Source organism: Cryptomeria japonica, chromosome 5, assembly GCF_030272615.1.
Source record: "Cryptomeria japonica chromosome 5, Sugi_1.0, whole genome shotgun sequence".
Classification (NCBI taxonomy): domain Eukaryota; kingdom Viridiplantae; phylum Streptophyta; class Pinopsida; order Cupressales; family Cupressaceae; genus Cryptomeria; species Cryptomeria japonica.
Window position 1 is genome coordinate 387,502,937 of NC_081409.1, and position 23,185 is coordinate 387,526,121.

The following is a 23,185-nucleotide window of genomic DNA, read 5'->3' on the forward strand; positions in this document are numbered from 1 at the left end:
TTTTTAAAATCTTGTAATAAACCTCCAAGAGAGGTCATTGTAAGTAGTGAGATCTTCCTTGATGCTCATCTGAAAATGGTTCTAATGGCTTCTTGTTGGTAGGTTATGAGTCTTAGGGAGTTGTTGCAATGATCAGGGGAATGTGACAGCATTGGGAGTTTATATTGTTTGGGACATTGCAACTGTAGGCAAGAGTCATCCTGTAAGCCTTGTTGTACACAAGAAACCCATTGTAACAGCTCATGAGATAGTGGCTCCAGGAAGAATAGCACCTCACTCTTCTGGATTTTTTCCTTATTTGTAGGTTTCTCCGAGTCATATTGCTGTCGTTTCTTGTTCTTAGTGCTGTTTTTTGCTATTTTCTTGTAGAATCACATTTCAGCTCGTTCTGTTTTAATAACTTCTAAAAATACAATTGTTTCTAAAAATGCAATTGTAGCAACTGCTTTTTTATTTTTCAGATTTCTAAACTTAAAACAGCAAGTTATGCTATGAAGTTGCATTAGGGAAGTATAGGATCTATTTTGATGAATTATGTAGAGAGAAGAATATCCACAAAAAAAATGCCTCCTGCAAACCCTCTTCTGATTAAAACTCTCTTACTGTTCATTTTGGGATGAAGCCATGACCCTGAAGATTAAGGAAAGCAGGCTATATCTCCTCCCGCAGACATTAGAATTGCAATTGGGAAGTCGACAAGAAAAGATCAATATTGCTTGCTACACCTTCATATAAAACCCACCATTTAACTACCCAAAAAATCCCAAAACGTAGCTTAAAGACACAAAAAACAGAATCCAGTGGAGTCCAGTAATACCAAAGCAAGAATATGGAAAGCTTGCCTTCAGCAAAGGAACAAGAAGACTTGGATCAACATAGACAGATCCTCAAAACTAAAATGCATCCCCAAACAGTAGAAATTAGAACATAATCCAAAAGGAAACAATCCTGCAGAAAAAGAGACAAATAATGAGTTGACTAAGATCCTACCATCCAGTGACCAGGTTGAAAGAAGCAAAAAAGCAACCTTTAAGTGAGGGAGGTAACAGGGACCCTTACAATTAGTCTACAGCCAATGCAATCCCAAATCAAAAGAGAGACACATTCAAGATAGAAACTATACAGAAAAAGAATGCCTTTGCAAGACAAAAAAAAACACCTTAAAGGACTCAAAGTTGGAGGTGGTTCACACTAGAAAATGGTCACAATTGGATATCACAAAGAATCGTGTAAAAGGGACCCCAAAAAACCAACACAATTGATAACTCTGATTTCAAAATATAAAACTAAGCTTTTGTGAGTTTATGTACAATAATCTCACAACATCAACAACCAATCAATATTCTAGAAATACAAAAGAAACTATGGGTAATAAATAGTCAAAGAACTGCTACAGATCAAGCATCAAGAAAGGTAGGCCATGATACAAATTATCAAACCTCCAAAGCCAAAGGTGCTGATGTAATGTCCAATTTGAATTTTTAATATCCCAGAGGAAATATTTTGTAATATCCAATCAAGTTCAATTTTTAATTTCAATACAATTAATATACACAACAGAAAATATAATTTTTCCAATTGGTATTTCTGATAATTAATCGAATTTGCACAATTAAACATCTCATTTGAAGATGGTACTAAGATTTGCTGATAAACAGTAAGTGTTATTAACTTGAAATCTTAATAACGTCTACTAAAGGATTCATCAACTTAGCACAATAGTGATTTCCTTATGAAATCACTCTTAAAAATTGTGGGTTTCCATCCTTCATTTCCTGCCATGGGGGTTTCGGCCTCTGGTTAAATGAACAACAGTTCCATGCTCCAAAGGAGTAACAATCAGATAATAAAAGATGTATTCTTCATATTGTGGTTACATCTCCTTGTTTGGTGTCTATTGTATATGGTTTTCCTTTAATAGTCATGACTTCACATGCCCCTTGACTTTTGATAAAATAAACCTTTAAATTATACTTTATGATTATTAATTACATTATTTTTTTATTTTTTGATATTCTAATTTATTATTATTAAAATCCCATTTCGAAAAGGGAACATCATACTCTGCCCTTCCCAAGATTGCCTTGTCCTCAAGCAATCACAGACTAGGATACTCTTAAAATTTCTTCTCCACTTGACTGAGTCTTTTTGAAGATAATGGGATCCATTACCAATCTTAAAAATTTGTAATTTCCAATCCTCAATCCAAACCTAAGACCTATACACTAAATTTCAAGAACTTGAAGATAATTTGGAATGATAACGTGTTGATCATCCTGAATAATTCTCTCTTTCAAATTTTTATGCAGTTAGGCAGTTACATCTTCAATCTTCACACAATTTGATGCTGGAGAAACTAATCTGCTGACTTCAGAAACACTAGTGTTAATACTGGATGTATCTATTATTCTAGGACATGCTTGCATTCTGATTTATTAATTTTTGGCTTCCACTCCTGTTTCAGACCCATTGGTTTCTGAGAACTAACAAATTCTTGAGATCTGATCTCATAATAATTAACAATGGCATAAGATCTGCCCATAGAAGATGTTGAAATAGAATTGGATGCCTGGGTTTGCCCTTTTGATAAATGATGATCCCCATCCATTGATTGAGACTTACCGCTAAGCCAGTTGTGAGAAAAGGAATATACAATTGTAAAGGGAGCACGTTGCAATTGACTTTGAACTTGTACATATTTGACTTCAAAACATCAATCGTAATGCTATTTCTAGTAGTACTCCAACCTCCTGCCTAAGTTTGAACTTGTGGAGTGCAGGCACTTAATGAGTTCCTATCAGCTATAATAGGAACCCTAGTCATAGTCATTGGCACAGAAATTCTACCAAGAACATTTGTCATAGATTGAGCATTCTGTGATATTGTAGGAGGGTGGGTAGAAATCAAGTTAACCCTACTTAAACCATTTACACTCATTAAATTTGTGAAATACATGGCTTTTTGGATTTCAATGGGAATATTTTTATAATCTGCATACATGGCGTGAATATCGTCTTGTATTGAGCTTCGTAATTTCCTCACATGGACTTTTTTTATTTTCCTCTGATTTCTGGAATCATTCATATTATGTTGCTTAATGTGGAGCATTTGACCAAATATATATATATATATACTTGTATCAATCTCCTTATCATATTTATCCATAAGAACTTTCCCAAATGGAGCTTTTCCGTTGCTATCTACCATATTCATTTCTTTTGTCATTTAAATGAAATAAGTTCTCTGCATCATAGAGTTGACTTCTCTTTCACTGAACTAGATCAATACCATTGTATTGCCCCCAATCAAAAATTCATAGTAATTTGACAACTTAATCAAGATTGCTGGTTAGACCTGTTAATTCTTGTAACGTCGGTCGTGAAATTTCATGATTCCGATGCATAAATTTGATTTCATGTCAACATATATAATAAGAGATTAACTATTAGTATATATGTTAAATAATAAATCAAATTGAAATATTGTTTGCCACTGGTTACACCGTTTCATGTCATCGGATTGTGATTAAGCAAATTCTTAATAAATCACGATCAGTCAAGTGAATGCTTGTTAACGTGCTGTGGTGAGTAGTACGTAGGGAAGAGCTGTGTCTTCCCACATGGGAGGACATATCTCCTCACTATGTAACCCCTAATTCACATATATAACTTGCATACAATGAGGAGGATGAAAAATACTGAAATCAATATGTGTTGTGCATCCTTCAATCCACACTACAGCAGTTCAAATACAACTTTCAGGTTATATCTCCATCTCTTCTATCTTCTTGATCACAGAATTTGAATAAACTTAACATGGTATCAGCGCGAAGTTAATGAAGATCAAATTAAATTCTGTAACGATCTTATAGACGTTCACCTGGCCCTTAATAGATCACATTCCTAATAATCCTAATGGCAACCGGAGTTAGGTTTGAAGATCGATTAGATGGAGCATCAAATTTTCTATCTTGGAAATTCAGGATCATGCTTGTTTTAAAAGAAAATAAAATTGACTCCCATGTCAAAAGTGAAATTCCTGAACCCTCTGATGATACAGAGAAAATTCAATGGAGCAAGGGCAGTGAGAAGGCTCTTAAGATAATTGTGGATTCAGTGAGAGACCACATTGTACCAGTTATTTCTAAATATGAGACGGCTTTTCAGATGTTCAAAGTCCTATCCAACATTTATGAAATCAACAACACAAGCAGGGCTCTCACCTTAAAGAATCAACTACACCATATAAAGATGAATAAAGGAGAGACAGTTACATCCTATTTCTTGAGGATCACTGAGCTTAGGGATCAACTATCCACTATTGGACATCTAGTAGACAACAAAGAACTTGCTATGATGGCTTTAAATGGACTTCCTACCTCATGGGAATCGTTCATTCAAGGAATCAGTGCTCGTTCTAAATTTCCTAAGTTCGATAGATTGAAAACCGATTGCATTCAAGAGGAATCTCGCCTTGTCACAAGAGGAATAAAACAAAATAATGGTAATGAAGACATTCAAGTTCTAAACTCTAATTCCCATAAGAAAGGAAAGAAGAACTTTAAGAGAAAGAGGGACAACGGCTCAAATGGAAAGAGGTCTTCAAAGAAGAAGAGAGACATTTCTGAAGTACAATGTTTCAGATGTGACCAATATGGGCACTATGCAATGAAGTGTCCAGACAGAATCAAGCAACAAGCTTCAATGGTAGAAATTAAGAAAGGGAGTGATTCTGAGAAACTAGTCTTCTACTCAACCCTCTCTAGTCAAGTCACCTCCAGTTCCAACACATGGGTGATTGACAACAGAGCATCTCGACACATCATTGGATTTCGTGAGCACCTAGATACACTTGTAGAAAATTCATTTGAAGAAGTGACAATTGGTGACGACTCAAATTATCCAGTTATGGGAATCGGAACCTGCAATATCAGCCTAAAGTCAAGCATATCCCTACAGCTAACTGGAGTTCTATTTGTACCTGGTATTAAAAAAAAAACCTTGTCTCCGTTTCTGCACTTGAAGATAAGGGTTACAGATTAACCTTTATGGAAGGAAAGGTACTTGCTTGGCCAAAGAACTCCACCATCAAGAAAGCCCACACCATTGGAGTAAGACAAGGGAGCCTCTACAGACTTTGCACCACTCCACCTCAAGCCTTGATTCATGAGACTCCAGATTCAAATGAACTTTGGCACAAAATATTAGGGCACCTTCATTTCCATGCCCTACCTAAGATATAGAGAAGATGGTGATTGGCTTACCCAAGCTAAGTCAAAATTCTGAAGGAGCCTGCAAGGGGTGTGCCTTGGGAAAGAATACTAAAGGGTCTTTTAATTCTAGCAACAATAAATCCAAAAATGCATTAGAATTAGTTCATTCTGATTTATGTGGACCCATGTTTGTACCCTCCTTAGGGGGATTTTTATATTATGTAATATTTGTAGATAATTATTCTAGGAAGACCTGGATATATTTTCTGAGGTACAAAGAGTCTGAAGAAATCCTTTCTAAATTTAAGGAATTCAAAGCTCTTGCAGAAAACATGACAGGTAAGAAAATCATAACCTTAAGAACAGACAATGGGGGGGAATACACTTCTGATATGTTTAAAAATTATTGTATAAATGTTGGGATTAAGAGGGAGTTAACTGTACCTTATAACCCACAACAAAATGGGGTAGCTGAAAGAAAGAATAGGACTATAGTAGAAGCTGCTAGGGCTATGTTGTTTGACCAAAATATAGAAACCTCATTTTGGGTTGAAGCATCTAAGACAGTTGTGTACATTCAAAATAGATGTCCTCATTCTCTTCTTGATAATAAAAACCCCTAAAAAAGCCTTTATTGGTAACAAACCTGACATAAGTCATCTCTGGATCTTTGGGTGTCAAGTCTATATTCATGTCCCCAAAGAAAAGAGATCAAAATTAGAACCTTCTGGAAAGAAAGGGGTATTTGTTGGGTACAGTGAAACCTCTAAGGCTTACAGAGTATACATACCTGGTCAAAGGCAAATTGAACTAAGCAGAGATGTCATCTTTGAAGAAGACATAGCATTCGGGAGGTCCAAAAGCTCTGATGAATTAGAACACCAAGATCCTCCTACAAGCATGGACGAGGATTCCATCCCTGAGATTCAGCGGGAGACCCCTAAAAACGCTAAGCATGAAGTTCAAGACTTACCTTTAGAAGAACATTATCCCGAAACTAGGAAGAGACCACTTTGGGCTAAAAAGATGCTTCAAGAAGCTGAAAATTATGCTGCTCCAAAGGGGACCTTCAGAGAAAGTAAGAGACCTGACCTATTTTCCAGTTGTACTGCCTTGATGAGTGAGATCATTGATGCTGAACCTTTCTGTGTTGGAGATGCTCTCAAGCATCAAGTTTGGAAAGATGTTATGTCAGAAGAGTATCAGTCAATTCTGAAAAATGATGTCTGGGATATTGTGCCTAGGCCTAAAGGCAAATCTGGGTATCTTCTAAATGGCTCTTCAAAATCAAACATGCAGCAGATGGAAGCACTGAGAAGCACAAAGCAAGGTTTGTTGCCAAAGGTTTCTCACAGAAAGAAGGTATTGACTATGAAGGGACATTTGCTCCTATTGCCAGATACACTTATGTCCGAGCAGTTTTGGCTATTGCAGCATATAAAGGATGGAAAGTCCATCAAATGGATGTCAAGACTGCTTTTCTGAATGGTAAGATTGAAGAAGAAGTTTATTTGGAGCAACCTGAAGGTTTTGTGATTCATAAGGCTGAATCACATATTTACAAATTAAAGAAAGCTCTATATGGACTGAAACAGACTCCCAAAGCATGGTATGAAAGAATTGATCACTAACTCTTGGAATTAGGGTTTTCCAAGAATGAAACATATCCAAATCTCTACTACAAGGTAATCAATGGTGAATTATTAATTCTTATTCTTTATGTTGATGATCTACTAATCACAAGAGAGGATAATTGCATTTCTCGATGTAAGAAAGAATTAGCCTCTAAGTTTGATATGAAAGATTTAGGAATTCTTCACTACTTCCTTGGATTGGAAGTTTGGCAGCAGGCAGATGGTATAATCCTTAATCAAGGAAAATACACCATTGATATACTCAAGAGATTTGGAATGATGGATTGTAGATCCATGACCACACCTATGGAGACAAATCTACACAAGCTAAAGGAAGCAGCTGCAGAATCAGAGTTTGCAAATCCTACCCTCTACAAACAGATTATTGGATCTCTGATGTATTTGGTAAACACAAGACCTCATATATGTTATGTTGTTAATGCACTAAGTCAGTTCATGTGTGAACCTAGGGAAATACATTTTGTTGCTGCAAAACATATTCTGAGATATCTTCGAGGAACTATTGGTTTTGGTTTGAACTATAAACATGTAGACCTTGACCTACATGGATTCACTGATTACGAATGGGCTGGAAGCGTAGTTAACAGGAAAAGCACATCAGGATGTTGCTTCAGTTTAGGATCAAGAATGATCTCATGGATATGTAGAAAACAATCCTCAGTTGCTCAGAGTTCTACAGAAGCTGAATACATTGCAGCCTCCATGGGAGCAAGAGAAGCAGTATGGCTCCGGAAATTGCTTGTAGGACTGTTTGGTCAGCCCTTAAATCCTATTGTCATCTATTGTGACAATCAAAGTTGCATCAAGCTCTCAATGAATCCAGTATTTCATGACAGGTCTAAACACATTGAGATTCCTTATCACTATGTTCAAGATATGGTGGAAAGGAATGTGATCCAACTGAATTATATTAGTACAGGTGATCAGATTGCAAACATTCTTACCAAGCCTCTCTCCAGGATCGAGATTGAACACTTTAGAGATAAACTTGGTATAGTTGAAAATGTTATTTAATTTTGAGATAGAGTCTCATTTATTTTGATATACTAATATATTTAAAGATATTTAATGTGTAAACTCTTTTATTTGTCACGTGTGTGACTCCATGACTTCATGGGACCCCTGTGAACATTATTGAAGGGTGACGACTTTTCAATAATGAACACTTGTTTCAAATTGATATTGTAAGGTGACAATTTTTCAATTATCAATTTATCTATCTTGATGGATATCATGTGACTTGATATCTGTGGACATGTCATGATAGTATATACATCTCTGAGACATTATGGTAGATATCAATTGGTCGATATCATTAAATAAACCATAATTATGCTAGAGATCTTCATGGTGAATATTATGAACATAATATTCGTGGACATGCCATGAATCATTATCAGTATGGTAGGCATCATGTGACTTGATGCCAGTGCACATACCTTACTTGATAACTATGAGTTATGGTGAGTATCATGAGACTTGATATTCATTGTTGAACCATATCTCTGAATATCACTATGGTGTGATATCTCTTCTCTTCACAATCAATGGATGAATTGTGATGTTTTCTCTAACATGAAATGTGTTGTCCCTAGTTAAGAGGGACTGTTAATTCTTGTAACGTTGGTCGTAAAATTTCATGATTCCGATGCATAAATTTGATTTCATGTCAACATATATAACAATAGATTAACTATTAGTATATACGTTAAATAATAAATCAAATTGAAATATTGTTTGCCACCAGTCACACCATTTCATGTCATCGGGTTGTGATTAAGCAAATTCTTAATAAATCACAATCGGGCAAGTGAATGCTTGTTAACGTGTTGTGGTGAGTAGTATGTAGGGAAGAGATGTGTCTTCCCACGTGGGAAGACCTATCTCCTCACTACATAACGCCTCATTCACATATAAAACTTGCATACAATGAGGAGGGTGAAAAATACTGAAATCAATACGTGTTGTGCATCCTTCAATCCACACTACAGCAGTTCAAATACAACTTTCAGGTTATATCTCCATCTCTTCTATCTTCTTGATCACAGAATTTGAATAAACTTAACAAGACCCACAGGCAATGTAAAATATTTTTGCCCATATTCTAACCACCAAATGCTAACAGTAGTACTGACATTTAGAAACAACTACCTAAGTCTTCTATGCATCAAATCAATCAATTATGATAATGGATCTAAATGATCCAATGCTGATATATGTTTGAAATCCCAACACACAAATGGATCCTTTTAATAGGCTGCTATAGCAATTCACTAACAAAATCTGCCTGGTGGCTACGAAATCTGCAAACTCTTCCTTCTCATATGATTTTGCTGTCGATTCCTTTCCTTAGCCACAACTTCTTCAGACATTCAAACAGCTGCGGGTGATATGGACAATCATCACTTTTTTGTGACCTCTTCACAGGCTGGCAAGATCCAGCTCTCATACCACTTGTAATGTCAAGTTTGAATTTTATATCCCAGAGGAATTATTTCATTATATCCAATCAAGTTTAATTTTTTATTTCTATACAATAATATATACACTGGAAACTATACTTTTTCCAATTGGTATTTCTGATAATTAATCAAACTTGCAAAATTAAACATCTCTTTTAAAGATGGCAATCAGATTTGCCAATAAAAAGCAAATGTTATTAACATGAAATTAATGTCTACTAGAAGATCAGTCAACTTAGCACAATAGTGATTTCCATGTGTATGCCAATAAAAACAAATGTTATTAACTTGAAATTTTAATGATGTCTACTAGAAGATCAATCAACTTAGCACAATAGTGATTTCCATATAAAATATTTATTGAAAAATTGTGGGCTTCCATCCTCCATTTCCTGCCATGAGCGAGTTCATCCTCAAGTTAAATGAACCACAGTTCCATAGTCCAAAGGAGTAATAATCAGATAATAAAAGATGCATTCTTTGTATGGTGGTTATTTCTTATATATCTTTTCCCTTCAGTAGTCATGAATCTTCACATGCCCTTTGACTTTTGATAGAATTAAACTTTACTTTTAAATTTTATAATTACATTATATTATATATTTTATAACTATATTATATTTGTATTTTTTTTTTATATTTTTATTTATTATCATAATCTCATTTCAAAAAGGGGGCATTACAGCTGACATGCTAGGCCTGCTGGCATTGGGCTGATATCACATGCATGGGTCATAACATCCAAAAGGTCCCAATTTTAAGCCTTCATTTTTTGGTGTAACTTTTAAAACTAAGAGGCCCCTAGGAAACAAAATCAAAGTGGTATTAACTCTCCTAGAATCTGTTTTATCAAAAAAGGAATGTAAGGATCTAAAATTTCTTCAATCTAACAATGCATGGCAAATTTCCAACTAAATGCTGAACAACATGTTGGTTGAGCTGAATGCTTCTAGCAAATTTTGACTTGCTGGGTTTAAAGACAGATAGATTCTGTTTTCATGCAAGTGTAGATCTCTCCATGGCTTTTTGACAAAATGTAGAAGGATAGTCCCCTCCTCATCAAAGTCCATTTTTATGGTAACATATAAGATTGGAAGTTGAAATCTAAGAGCAGCAGAAAATTAAACACTTCCGAGATTAGATTACAACCATCATGCCTTCTTGTAGCATTAACAAAGGACTTGCATGCAACACCTAGTATGCATAACTTTTCAGAATATAGTTGTATGCAAAAATATGCATAATAGATAACCGGCAAGCACTATCTACGTCTATCATAACTTCTAAATAATCTCAAACAGAAAAAGACAATGCAAAATATTACCCTTCATCCAGAAATGAATCCTTTAATGACCCTCCTGCCTTTTTAATAATCTGTATTGCTTCCAAATTTGTACTACCCTAAACAACAATCAACAGGAGCTATTAGTTAATGTAAGAGATATAGCAAAACAAGTTAGAATCCTAGAAACATAAGGGCACATGAAATGCCCTGAATTGGTTCAAACCTAAGTTTACTGCAAAACAAAACAAATAATAACACAGAGGAGAGATTGATATCTGTATTTAGATAAGAAGACATCATAAGAGGCCTAGCTAATCCCCAACAAATAGAATGAATAGTAGCCACTGTAAATAAATATTGGCGAAAATTCATTCTATTAATGGCAAATATTCATTTAAAGCAATTTGCCCTTCCCCATTAGAAATACACTAACAACCAAAAGAAGTTAACTACCTTAAGTCGCATTACTGCATCAACAGCCAACACTGCAAAATGTTCTTTGTCCTGTGAAAGGATTTTGGAACTCAGTGTGGTCATTGCAATCTTCATCAGATCTGAACGGAATTTCTCTGCATATAACATAATCGGCAAAAGAATCAGACAAAATGCCATATAAAACCAAACTTTCTGAGGCTATTTTTAAACATTGTCAAATGTCTTACTATTTAAAAACAACGGATTAATTCTGCACACATTTACATAGAAAACATTCTCTTACAAAACACGACATCCCTAGGTGTCAGGGTAATGTCCCAGGGAATTGAGGTCTTGAGGGGAATGTCCCTCTTTTTTAGAGCTAGCCAGCCTGCACCATTTGGTGCATAGCTTCTTGAGAAAAATATTGCTGAAATCCTTAAAAGTTAAAAGAGTGACGACTGACATTTTGAATTCGGCACATTGTAATTACATTTTTTAAGTCCATCTTCTTTCAGTTTATTTGAGTATTTTAATAGCTGAGTCCTACCATCCCCAAAATCCGGGAAAAAATTCCCCATCGCAAAAACTTGGATAAATTCTGAAATTGAAGTACTTTCAACTACAAAGACCATTCAGGGAATCGATGTGTCTAAAATAATCAAATTTATAACATAAAATGATAAGCTCAGAGCTTTACCTGCATTCCCCTTATTGTCCCAGACCCTCTTTTCTAATGCATTACGAGCACACTCAACAGCCATTCTATAACCTGTGGTTCATCCAACAATAAACAATTGAAATAATGAAGTCGGAATACCAATTTGATTTGTACAAAGAGTGTTCTAAAAAAAATCTATGAAATTTGTACAAAAGCAATTCTGAAATTCTTGAAATATCATGAAAAATTTAATAAGTTCTGATAACAATCTCCCTTCTATACACTATTTCACACCCTGCAACTAAGATTATTTCTGTTATGCATCCAGAATATTAACAGTATCATAGAAGTTGATGACATTCCTGCAATTTGACTAGCACCTATTGCTACTTGCACCCCCGATGGAGGACAGTGGCCCTACTATCTATAGGCAGAAGTAACGATTCAACATTTCTTTGGGATATAGTTACTTGAAGCAGAATTACAGAATTATATACCATAAACATGTAGCTTAAAGGATAATATTAGTGAAAAGTCATTCCCATAATCCTGTCACTTTAACTAGAAAATCAACAAACAGTGATCTATTGCATTGTTGACAAGTCTAGTATATACCAGATATAATTGTCATTGGATGAATCTTCATTGCTACTAGCTTTTCTGCCTCCCTCAAAAGTTCTCCGGCCAGAACAACCACAGAAGTTGTTCCATCCCCTACTTCATCATCTTGCACTTTGGAGATGTCTAGTTCATAATAGAGTTAAAGAAACTAGCACAATAATCAAAATAAGTTGGCAATATCATGTTATCTAAAGAAAATCAATCACAGAATCATAGGATACCGACCATAACTTTGGCTGCAGGATTATCTATATGAAGAGATTTCAAGATTGTCGCACCATCATTAGTCACAGTCACACTGTGTCCCCTACCTGTCGATTGCAAAATTTTGTCCTGCATAAGGAACCATTGAGCCAAAATATATCAGATAATCAATATTTATCAAATTTCAATGTGTAAACCCATTATTATTACACTTTTACTCCAACCATCCATGCACCAGATAAATGAAATAGATTAGTGCATATATATACTATTAGATTAATATATTTTTCTCAATGCCACATGGTTGCAAAGCTTTTATACAATGTGCATATCCAAAAGCAATTAATGTTACACATTTTTTAACACTAAATATTTTATAAACATTCAACACAGATACTGAACAGATCTAAGGATTAATTCATTGCAAGATAATTAAAAATGTAGTTACCATTCCCTTAGGCCCTAGAGTTGTCTTCACAAGGTCAGCAACTGCCATGCCACCAATAAATGACGCCTGCATCAGAAAACTTTAAATTGTTAGTTATCATTGTTTCTGTATGCCATTCCCGCATTACCTAAGCCAGGAGGCCTTATTGCCATCTATATTAAATATCCTACACCATTTAACCAAATTTAACTCGAGTTCAATTCTAGAATATCATTTTGCTTTATCTAATAGAACCACGTCTATTGAAAAAGGAAATCTTCGTTGGCCTATGGTTTTCTGCACCTACTATGGTACAATTAGCAGTCTCAATTGCCCGTCACGATGACCTCCTACTGAAACCTCAACTTCCAAGAAAAAATAGAAGAGAAGCTATAACCAAAAATTTGAAGTAATAAAAAATGATAAGCCATAGAAAAGTACACTGTGATTGGTCCCAGAATAAAGTATTGCAACACAATATTATTAAAGTCTCGTTCCAGAGATTTTTATGCAGTATGAAGACTTAAATCTTGATGCAATTAATCTAAAAAATTCAAGACTTGATAAAACTAACAAGTACATGTTCTCTGAACAACATTCTGCTCATTGTTCAGAAGATTATAAGAAAGTTCTTGAAATAATGCCACATTTTCACTCACAGAGATCATGTTTTCTAATATGACTATACACTAGAAAGAGTGTCATCCATTTTGATCATAGCACACTTTGTCAAATTCTGTGGTATGCTTTAACTCATTGATTCCCAATTCATTCCGGAACCACTATCCCTTTTGACACATCCTGCCAACAAATTTAAGCTTCTATTTTCCAGAAAGATGTCAGGGCAAGCTATCTAACTTATGTCGATAGCAATATGTCTTTGACCATTTTACTGATAATCAATTATCTTTTATGCACAGCATTGCAGTGTCTTAAATATTATATCTAAGAAAGGGCTCTCTACTGGCTTCCTGCTGGTTCCCAGTACACAGTGTCTTGAGGATTATCTTTGATAACTTCCATATGTCATTATTCTCCAATTAACTACCACATGGTGTGTGTAATATGATGGATCACATCACAAAATCTTCTCAGAATTTTAAATAAAAATTTTGGCATTGTCAATGGTACATTCAGAATGTCTTTTTGAATCAGTGCCTTAGCTTCATTCCTTATTATAGTTAAACTTGTTGGGAATGTCTCTTTAATTTTTTCGGAAGCTGTCCAATTCAAATCACCCCCTCTTGATCCCTTGACAGACAAAATAGATTTCCTTGGGAATAAGAGTGGAGTTGATTTGTATCTGCCTACCTCAGTTGCTGAGTGGATGCTGTAAGCCAACGTTTTGCTATGTATATACTTCATACAAACTAAATTCCATTTAGAATACTCCTATTATGTTCTTCAGTTATTTGAGGGCTAGTCTTCTCGCTAAATAGGAATTGATGCCAGGTTTCATGGATTGGTGATGGTATAATCTCAGTTAATAAACAGATTTGGGTGATACTTTAAAATTTTATAGTGCACTCCTCAAAATACTATTTAGCTAATGATTGTTGGATATATCAGCCTAATTTTACATTTGAGGTTTTGGCTTCTTTAATATATAAAATCATTTTCTTAAAGTAGTATTTGGGCCTTCAACCTTTCAATTTTGTATGACCTTGGAGATATCAATTATTAAGGAAATTCCTTTTCCTCACACTGTCAGCTGCATGGCAATTCTTTTGGAGTTCTCAGCTGGATTGACGATGTACTGAGCCTCCTCCTGGCCTATTCTAGCACAAGAAGGTTTGGAGCAATCATGGATACAAACACAGAGTGGATGCTTATTATTAGTATGCTGTGTGGGCTAATAATTTATTGCCTTCAGTTGGTATATGAAATTTCACTTCAATTTTTTTTTCTTTTTTTTTCTTTTTGTAGTTTTCTGAATATTTAAAGTAAAGATCGACTCCCCTGCTTTCAACAATTGATTGACAGGCCACTATCAGGGTCAAAACAAAAAAAATTACTTGACCTCATGCACAGCTATAGGCATTCAAACCTCTCCCTGCTTGCAGTTATATTGTAAGATGAACTAATGATAGCTTCTTCTGCACCCTTCAGAACCAGATTGTCCTGTCTACATAAGACAAAATGTTTGCAATCTTTGCACAGATCTAGCTTGGCAGAGAATATGGTATAATGATGGTACCTTAACAGCAACATATTCATCTGTTTGAAAATCATAATTTTTAGTACAACCTGTATTTTGCTTCAGCCCTTGCAATTTCTGTGCTAGATATGTATTTAAAATGATTGCTGATGGTGTCTGCAGCTGAATTCTTGTCATAAACCTAGATTTCAAGGAACGGATAAAGCTTTATTTTAAAGACTATATCCTTTCCTTCTGTGCTATCCCTGACCTTCTTCTAAAGGCCTGTGCAGCATAGTCTAAGTATGGGTTTTTCAATACAAAGTAGACTCTCTGTTTATAATTTTCAGAGGCAACCATAATGCAAATTATCTGAATACAACCATGTAAAAATTTGAACTTCCAACATTTCAGTTTATAGGTAGAGAGTAGAGACTTATCGCTAGTAATACCATTGTAACATTAAATCTCATAAATGAGATAAATACATTTTTTTATTTTATCAAGCTTATATAACTGAAACCCTTAGTTTTTTTAAGAGTACGTCAATGCATCCAATCTCTACAAGATCTAATCACCTTCAGTTTTCAACTTTTATTAAAGTAATACGCTATGAATAAAGCTTGTGTGTTTCATGATATTTGCTCGAAACAAATTCTTATTCGACGTTTCCAGCTGTTTTCCCCATGATTTTTTTGTTTTCCCCTCAGAAGGACGTATCAGTTTTTTAACCTCTTTTAGTTCATTGTTTTGGCACATGGCTACCAATTTTTTTAGCATCTTGTCTATTGGCACCCTAAAGCTATGTGGCTATAGTGGTGGAATCCATAAAATCAGGGACCTGCACTCAAAACCTTTAACTAGGTTAAGGTTAAAGTGGATACTCCCCGGCGGTCTTTGTCTACCTAGAAAAATAGTCTACAATACGTGCATAGTTTTTTAAATGGGGCATCGAACTAAGATATCTTGCTATTGTTAACTATTTAAAAACCTACAATCCTTGGCAGAGGTTTTGCAAATGACATATCAAACTACGTCAGGAAGTAAGATATCAAACTAGGTCGCTTAGTTGTGAAAAAAGTTAAAACCCACATATAACCATCATCTCACGCAGTGAATGCTAGTTTGATCATTCATGGGATCTTGTAAGAGATGTGTTATTGAAGGACGTTAGCCTTGCCGATAAACTACTTAAGAAAACGATACAGCAATACCAAACCAAAGAAGTCGTGAAAAAGGATTTCGATCATCGCATAGAAACACAAAACTTACCATTCTGGCGCGATCACCCTTCTCATCCGTGGCCTCATCTTTGAATAACTTGTCATGCTGCATTTTCATTACAAAGTGGACGTCAATGATAAACCCTAACCCTTATGTTCTTATTCAAAATGAGGAAAGCAAGCAGAGATACTTATATTCCAAAACCTACCGCCATGAGTATTTACGAAGAGAATGCGTCGCTCTTCCTATAAAGATCAGTTATCAAGGTTCTACTCAAGCAGCTGCTGCTACTTGCCAACTGCAAGATAAATGTAGTGTTTGCAGGCAACACAAGTAGAAGAAGAGGGTTGGCTTAATGCGCCGCAAAAGAGCGAAATTGGCCAATTTTATGGTAAGGGAAATTTTTGAATCGTTTAGGGACTTTCTAAAATAGTGTAGCGGGTTCTTCTTAAATTTTGTAAGAGCATTTTAAAGGAGGTGGTTCTATGAATGTAGTGTATAAAGGAATTTTGGAAATTGATTGTTTTATTAGTTTTTTTTGAGGTAACAACGGAAGAGTATCAATTGTTTCATTTTTTGTTATTTTTTTAGCATTTTTTGTTCATAATGGGTTCATTTATGTAAGACTACCACTATTAGGTCATTTGTGCATAAGTATTGGCAATTTTAAGTACACAATTATTGGAGCATATTTAAGTAGGTATCGAGCAACACTTTGAAATGTGTATTTTTTCATCCTTGCTCACATAAAAGATCCCACAGAATGCATCATTACTACCCAAAAGCTAGAACGATAGTTATAAGCAATTAAGTCAAATGCGAGGAGAACCAAAAAAATCATCAATATTCGATATATCAATTTGTGAGAATTTATTGACATAAATTATCTTTAAATGTTTGACCTGAATTCAATCGAACATAATTTTTAAGTGGGGTAAATTCTCAAACATACATTTTTAATTTAAAAAGTAAAAAAGAGTCTCCTACTTATCTAGAAAATATAATTTATCTAGTGGCAAAAATGATTGTCTCATAGGACTCCTCTTGATGAAAATAATTTCTAAAGCTCTTTTACAGATGTAATGTGATAATGAAAATTGCTATCTAATGTCCTTTCCTTTTTTTTGTTGTGGGCATGATTAGAGTGTAGTAAACATAATAATTAATTTATAAGATATATGTTTATAAATTTAATCAAATATTTTTATTTTTTTATTAATAATTTTATTATTATTATTAATGTTTAATTTTTTAATATATTATGTAATATTTTGTATATTTAATCGAAGTCATTTTTATAATCATGGATTTGATCTCCAAACTTTTAAAATCTTAAAATTTAAATTATCATGTTATCAATAGTTAATGTGTATCAATTTAGTGCACTTTTTTGTTGGTTTGTGGGATTGATGGTTGTATCTGTGAGGCCTCACCTCGACTCAGTCTGACATTCAATGAATTTTATATTTAGACTATTATGGATACTTTACCTTGATGCATTTTGAGACTTAGAACTTACATGATTTCTGGATTTGGTTAACATTGCTATGATTAGATGATTTTACTTATATGCTTTTGTGATAGAACACTACATGATTGTTAGATAAGATGATATTGCAATGATAGTTGTCATCATTGAATTTGCAGGACTTTACTATGAATATAGTACTATGATGTATGGTTAAGTTTATGTGAATTGGGATGAAATTGTTTATGAGAATTTTGCTTGATAAAAGATGTATTTAATCTGTGCAGATGAAAATTGTATGCAAGTGATGATGTGTATTGTATTCCTTTGAATTATATTATATGTGGATATTTGAAAGTACTAATGTGTAAATTGAGATGCGCAGGGAATTTACCATGTGACCATGGAAAATTACGGAGAACCAAACCTAAACTTATGTATGTTCGTAAGCCAGGGTTTGTCTATTTGGAGAGACAACACCCCGTTTGTGTTGTATTTTATTCGTAACAGTATATGTTGCATGAGTGTTAAGTGTTATTTAAATTTAATGTGTAAAAACCACAAGAGACAATTTCATATTTTATTTTGTAAAAGTGTTTTAATTGTGTCACTCGACACATGTGTGGATTTAGATTTAAATGTTTTATTTTGTCTCTTGGTGGGAAAGTGTTTAATTATAGTTTTCTTAAATAATATAATGTGTTGTCATAAATACTTTGGGAATATAATCTTTGGAGTGGTCAACATATGTTTGACCCGAAAATAAACTTCAGAGGGGTTTAAAATGGGTTAAATGAACACCTAGGGGTAGTTTAGTAGGGTTTCCTAAAGCCCATAAGGTATACCTAGGGGTTAGGGGTAATTTTAGACAAGTTTCTACTTTTTAATGATCTTTTTAACGCTTTAAAAATTGGCTTTTTTGAGTTGTGCGAAAATTGAAAATTAGAAGTTTAAATCTAATTGAGATTTTTTTTCCTTTTGGAAGAAGAGTCTTTTTGCATTCTGCTTTTCTTTCCTTTTTGGTTTTTAGAAACTTGTGAGAACTCAGAGAATGAGCTTCTTAAGCAAGATTTTTGGTAATTGAAGGGTAATCACCCACTCTCCATTTTTGGAGACAAGAGAAATTTTGAAAAGAAAATAATAGTTTGGAATAGAAAAATTGACTGAGGGTAGAAGGAAGAAGATTCGTGGATTGGGCAGCTCTTCCTCAAATTTCAAAACTACCTTTAGGCAGATTAAGGTTGGTTTGGACATTCTTTAAAATGGTTATTTTCTTGCATGTGTTTGAGTGTATGAATGGTGAAATAAATCTGTGTTTTTGTGTATGTCTTGTTTTAGAATTTCATTTGAAAATCCTTGCAGTATGCTCGTTGTGTTTTGGGAGTTTTCTCAAGACCTCTTACTCTTGGGAGAGAAGAGGATCTTGTGGGTGGTAGCAGTGACAACCCTCGAGTGAGAGACTCTCGTTTGAGAGCGATCACAAGGGATCTTTGTGTGACCCTTGCTGCATGGTCTGTTTGTGCAATGGGGGTCATAAGGAGGGATATAAGGCTAGAATGCCTTTGGGGGGCATAAGGAATAAGGGGTTGAGATTCTTGATATGTTTATTGTGCCATGAGGTGGCTACTTGTTTTTCCATACTTGCAGTTCTCCTCAGGGTATTGGTCCACTACCACCCTTTGAAAAAGATCATCACCAAAGTGTGGTGCTGTGAAGCCAAGTTGGGAGTGTGTCTGAAAATCTGTATGTATTTTGTCTTCTATGTGTTTGCCTATTTGTTACCCGTCTAGGAATTGGTTCTCCGAGCTCGGGGGTGGCTACTAGTTAGCCTAGGCTGGGAGGTGAGCACTCCGTGGTCATATTGTGTTTTATTATGCAGGAAAAGTCAGGAGAAGAGAATAGGAACAGTGAAAAGATGCAGAAGATTATTGTTGCAGATACTTAAATCCTTTTGTAGTTATTTGTTTAAATTTGTTAGTAGAAAGATACCTCATTCGTTGAATGAGAGGCAAGTTGTAATTTTGAGATAGGGCATGTGATTTAATATTGTAGTTAAATAAAGAAACATCTTGTAATATTTGCAGAATATTGAAAGAGTTGTAAAAAGCCAGATATGTTTCTATTTTTATTTTGAAAAATAAAGGGATTGCTTAATTTGCATGCAAAAGCTTCTTTTGTAATATAAAAAAAAAAAAATCAGTTTTATTTAAATCTGAGATCTTCTTTTTAGCTGAGAATCTATCTCCAATTTAATTGCAGAAAATCATGATTTGTATTGCTGTTAGCATGTAAATAAATTAGTTGTTTAATTAGTTGAGAAATCAATGAATCTATTTATTATAGAAAAATATATTGTATTTCCTAAATTGTATTTCTAAATGGTATTTCTAATTAGTGTTGATAAAAAAGCTTAACAATAGATTTTGCTTCATTCTTTTATCAGCAATAAAAAATAAATAAATAAATAAAAGAGCCTAAGTTTATATACCAATTATATATATATATATATATGAGCACATGTAAATTGATTTAACATAATGTTTTTTTTTCCTTTGTTATTTTGTTTAAAAATTTGCATGTAAATCTTATTAGAAAAAATATATATATTTATATATATTCACCCTTAAAACTTTTATATTTATAAATTTATATAAATATAAATATATATATATATAATATATATTTTAAAAAATAAATAAAATAAAAAAATAAGGGAAAAATATAGCTGCTCGCGGACCCCACTGTGTGTGCACACAGTGTGGGCCGCGCGGCTTGCACTGTGTGAACACACAGTGTGGGCCGCTTCGGCAATAGAGGTTTTAATATTTAAATACCTCCGTTTGAATACCAAATAGAAGGTAAAAGGAAGGTGAATTATATAAATCTAAGATTTTAAGCCTAGCCTTATAATTTTATATGTATTTAATGTGATTATGCCCTAGTTAATTTAATTAGAGCATTAAAACTTAAAAATGGATGTTTAGACTATATAGTCATATTGGGGATGGAATTAATTTTCCTCTCCTAATTTTCTTTATCGTGATTGATTTAATAAAATTTAATGACTAGGTATCTCGTGGAGATAAAATTAGACCAGTTAGATTTCCGCAAATATAATTAAACAATAATCGACACTTGGTTCGTTTCAGAATTAGCTCGAATATAATTATGGCAAATTCATTAACGCTTGTCGTGTGAGCGAACTTGTCAATTAATTAATATTTAAAAAAAAAAAAATCGTTCCGTTTTTGCCCTAAATTTTGGGCATGACAGTATCTAAGGGCATTCATTTAAAATCATTTAAGAGTTATGAAAGAGCATGCTACGATTTTATTAATAGACCATTTATGAATGCATTCAAGCAATATTTATCAAAGCACACAATCCTAGGTCTATTGTATACTTAATTGTTTTATTCAAACCTTTTGCTTACAATCATAAAGCTAGTTCAGTAAGGTCCTAGTTGAAGAGACAGTGACTTTCACTATTTAATAGATTCCTCAAAATTGTTAGTAAACATTGTATATCCTTGTTGAACTCAAATATCAACTTTGAAATGAAAATAATTTTAGATCATGAGGATTTATCAAGTTATCTTTGTGAGTTATAGGTTTGCATATGTGCATGAGGTTTTATTCCACACAAATGGAGATTATATCTACACATACAAATGTGAAGCCAAAAAGTATAGCCAAATTTAGATTTCAAAGACTAAACATAAAATTCCAAAACCTTGGGTGAATGCATTTCTAACACCTAGTATTAAATTTTTACAACAAAATCATATCCAAGTACCCTTGTAATTAATTTATCTAGTTTTCTCATTTAATTGAGCATTTAATTCAATTTTTTTCAATTATCAATCCAACCCTATAGTATAGGTTAGTTGTGGTATGATTGAAAATATTTAGCCGATTATCCTAGATTGATTGAAAACTTATTTTATTTTTTTACATTTGTTTGTGAGTACAGCCTTCCTATACCTGAAAGGGTTATTTCCTTAAGGTTTATTCCTTCTACGTTAGGGTTTCAAATCTATTTTTATAATGCATGCATCACTCTTTCATATCTAGTTCACTATTATTTATGTTTCTATATTAGGGTTTGGGTGTTTATTTTTATGATCTCTCCTTAATCCCTATCCATGCAATTTTGTATGCTTCATCAACACGTCTTTTTATTATGGATTCTCATAGTTCATTACCTTTGGCTTCTATTTGTACTTCTCTCACAAATTTTGATAGGTTTAGTGATATTTGATCCTAATATTCTTGATTCAGTTGTGTCCTTTTGTCATTATGATGGGGTTATATGATATAGGTAGGTGTTGTATCATCGTGTGTATATCTTCATCTCCTTTGTTGACTTAGTTATTGTCTTTCCTTTCCTTTTGGATACTCACAATTCACTTATCCATGCACCTTATGTTGCTTTTGTTTCTCGCATGGATATTACTAGTGGTATGCTTAAGTGTGGTGATAATTTACCTTTAAGTACTTTTTATTCACATGGTTTGATTCGATACATCTTTTGTGAAGAATACACATGATTTACTCTTACCATCTTGTGTTTTACTTTTATGGATGATACTTTATTTGATGAAGTTACATGTTCCTTAGTTATACATAATATGGTGCCTTATTCTCTACATGTCATGTTGATCTAATCCATGTGGCTTGTGCATCTTCATGTTTCACATTACATGGTGATGCTCTGCAAAAAGGATTAGAATAGTGATGCAAACATAACAACACGAGAAACAAGTTTAAATGTTAGTGTTAGCAACAAAAGATTATCCTAAGCAAGCATATCAAGAGAGATTAAACATGAAATGGAAAGCTTGCAAATATAAAAGAGATAAACTCCACTCCTCCAAATGCTAACCAAGATGCTCATAGTTGATCCTCCCTTGTTCCTCTCCTCTCCAAGTTCCACGTGAGTGTAGCTCTCAGCTTTGCACTACTATGGAAGTCTTATGGAGATTCAAGATTGAAGATGATTATGAAAATATGCAAATGCAAGCTATCTAGGAATGAGAGAAAATGAGTCAATTAGCTATTATCAATTTTAACCAAAAGACAATGTGGATTATGGTTTTACTCTAAAATGCTCTCTCAAATTCACTATAACTTAGATGTATACAAGATTTCAGGATCTGGATTATGAAGGAATGGGCTCTATTTATAAGAAAAATAGAGAAATGGATGGTTGAGATTGAGTAATCTCAACAAGGGTCAGGATTGATGGGTTTATGATCCATGTGAGGGCTTTCAACCCAATCCTAGGATGACAAATGTCAACATGAGATGGCTTGAGAGGAGAGGGAAGATGCATTAAATGCTTGACATGACTTGAAGGTTAACTTGGGAGGTAAGGTTAGTGTTGAGTTGAATGAATAAAGTCATTATCCAATAA

At 33.9% G+C, this 23,185-nt stretch overlaps 1 protein-coding gene across 2 annotated transcripts in view; it reads right to left on the reverse strand.

Moving 5' to 3' along the window:
* The window catches only part of LOC131066162 (T-complex protein 1 subunit beta), a 52,673-nt gene extending 35,941 nt beyond the window's left edge, over positions 1-16,732 (reverse strand). Inside the window, exons 1-8 of one of the 2 annotated variants that reach the window (XM_058000860.2) lie at positions 16,511-16,732; positions 16,351-16,407; positions 12,963-13,028; positions 12,532-12,643; positions 12,305-12,433; positions 11,729-11,800; positions 11,068-11,183; positions 10,654-10,730 (exon numbers count right to left, since the gene is read on the reverse strand). In XM_058000860.2, the coding sequence (XP_057856843.1) occupies positions 10,654-10,730; positions 11,068-11,183; positions 11,729-11,800; positions 12,305-12,433; positions 12,532-12,643; positions 12,963-13,028; positions 16,351-16,407; positions 16,511-16,516 (635 nt within the window). In that variant the 5' untranslated portion in view covers positions 16,517-16,732. Of the gene's footprint in view, positions 1-10,653; positions 10,731-11,067; positions 11,184-11,728; positions 11,801-12,304; positions 12,434-12,531; positions 12,644-12,962; positions 13,029-16,350; positions 16,414-16,510 lie in introns of those variants that run through there. The other variant, XM_058000862.1, reaches the window with a different exon arrangement.
* Between the last annotated feature and the right edge of the window lie 6,453 nt (positions 16,733-23,185).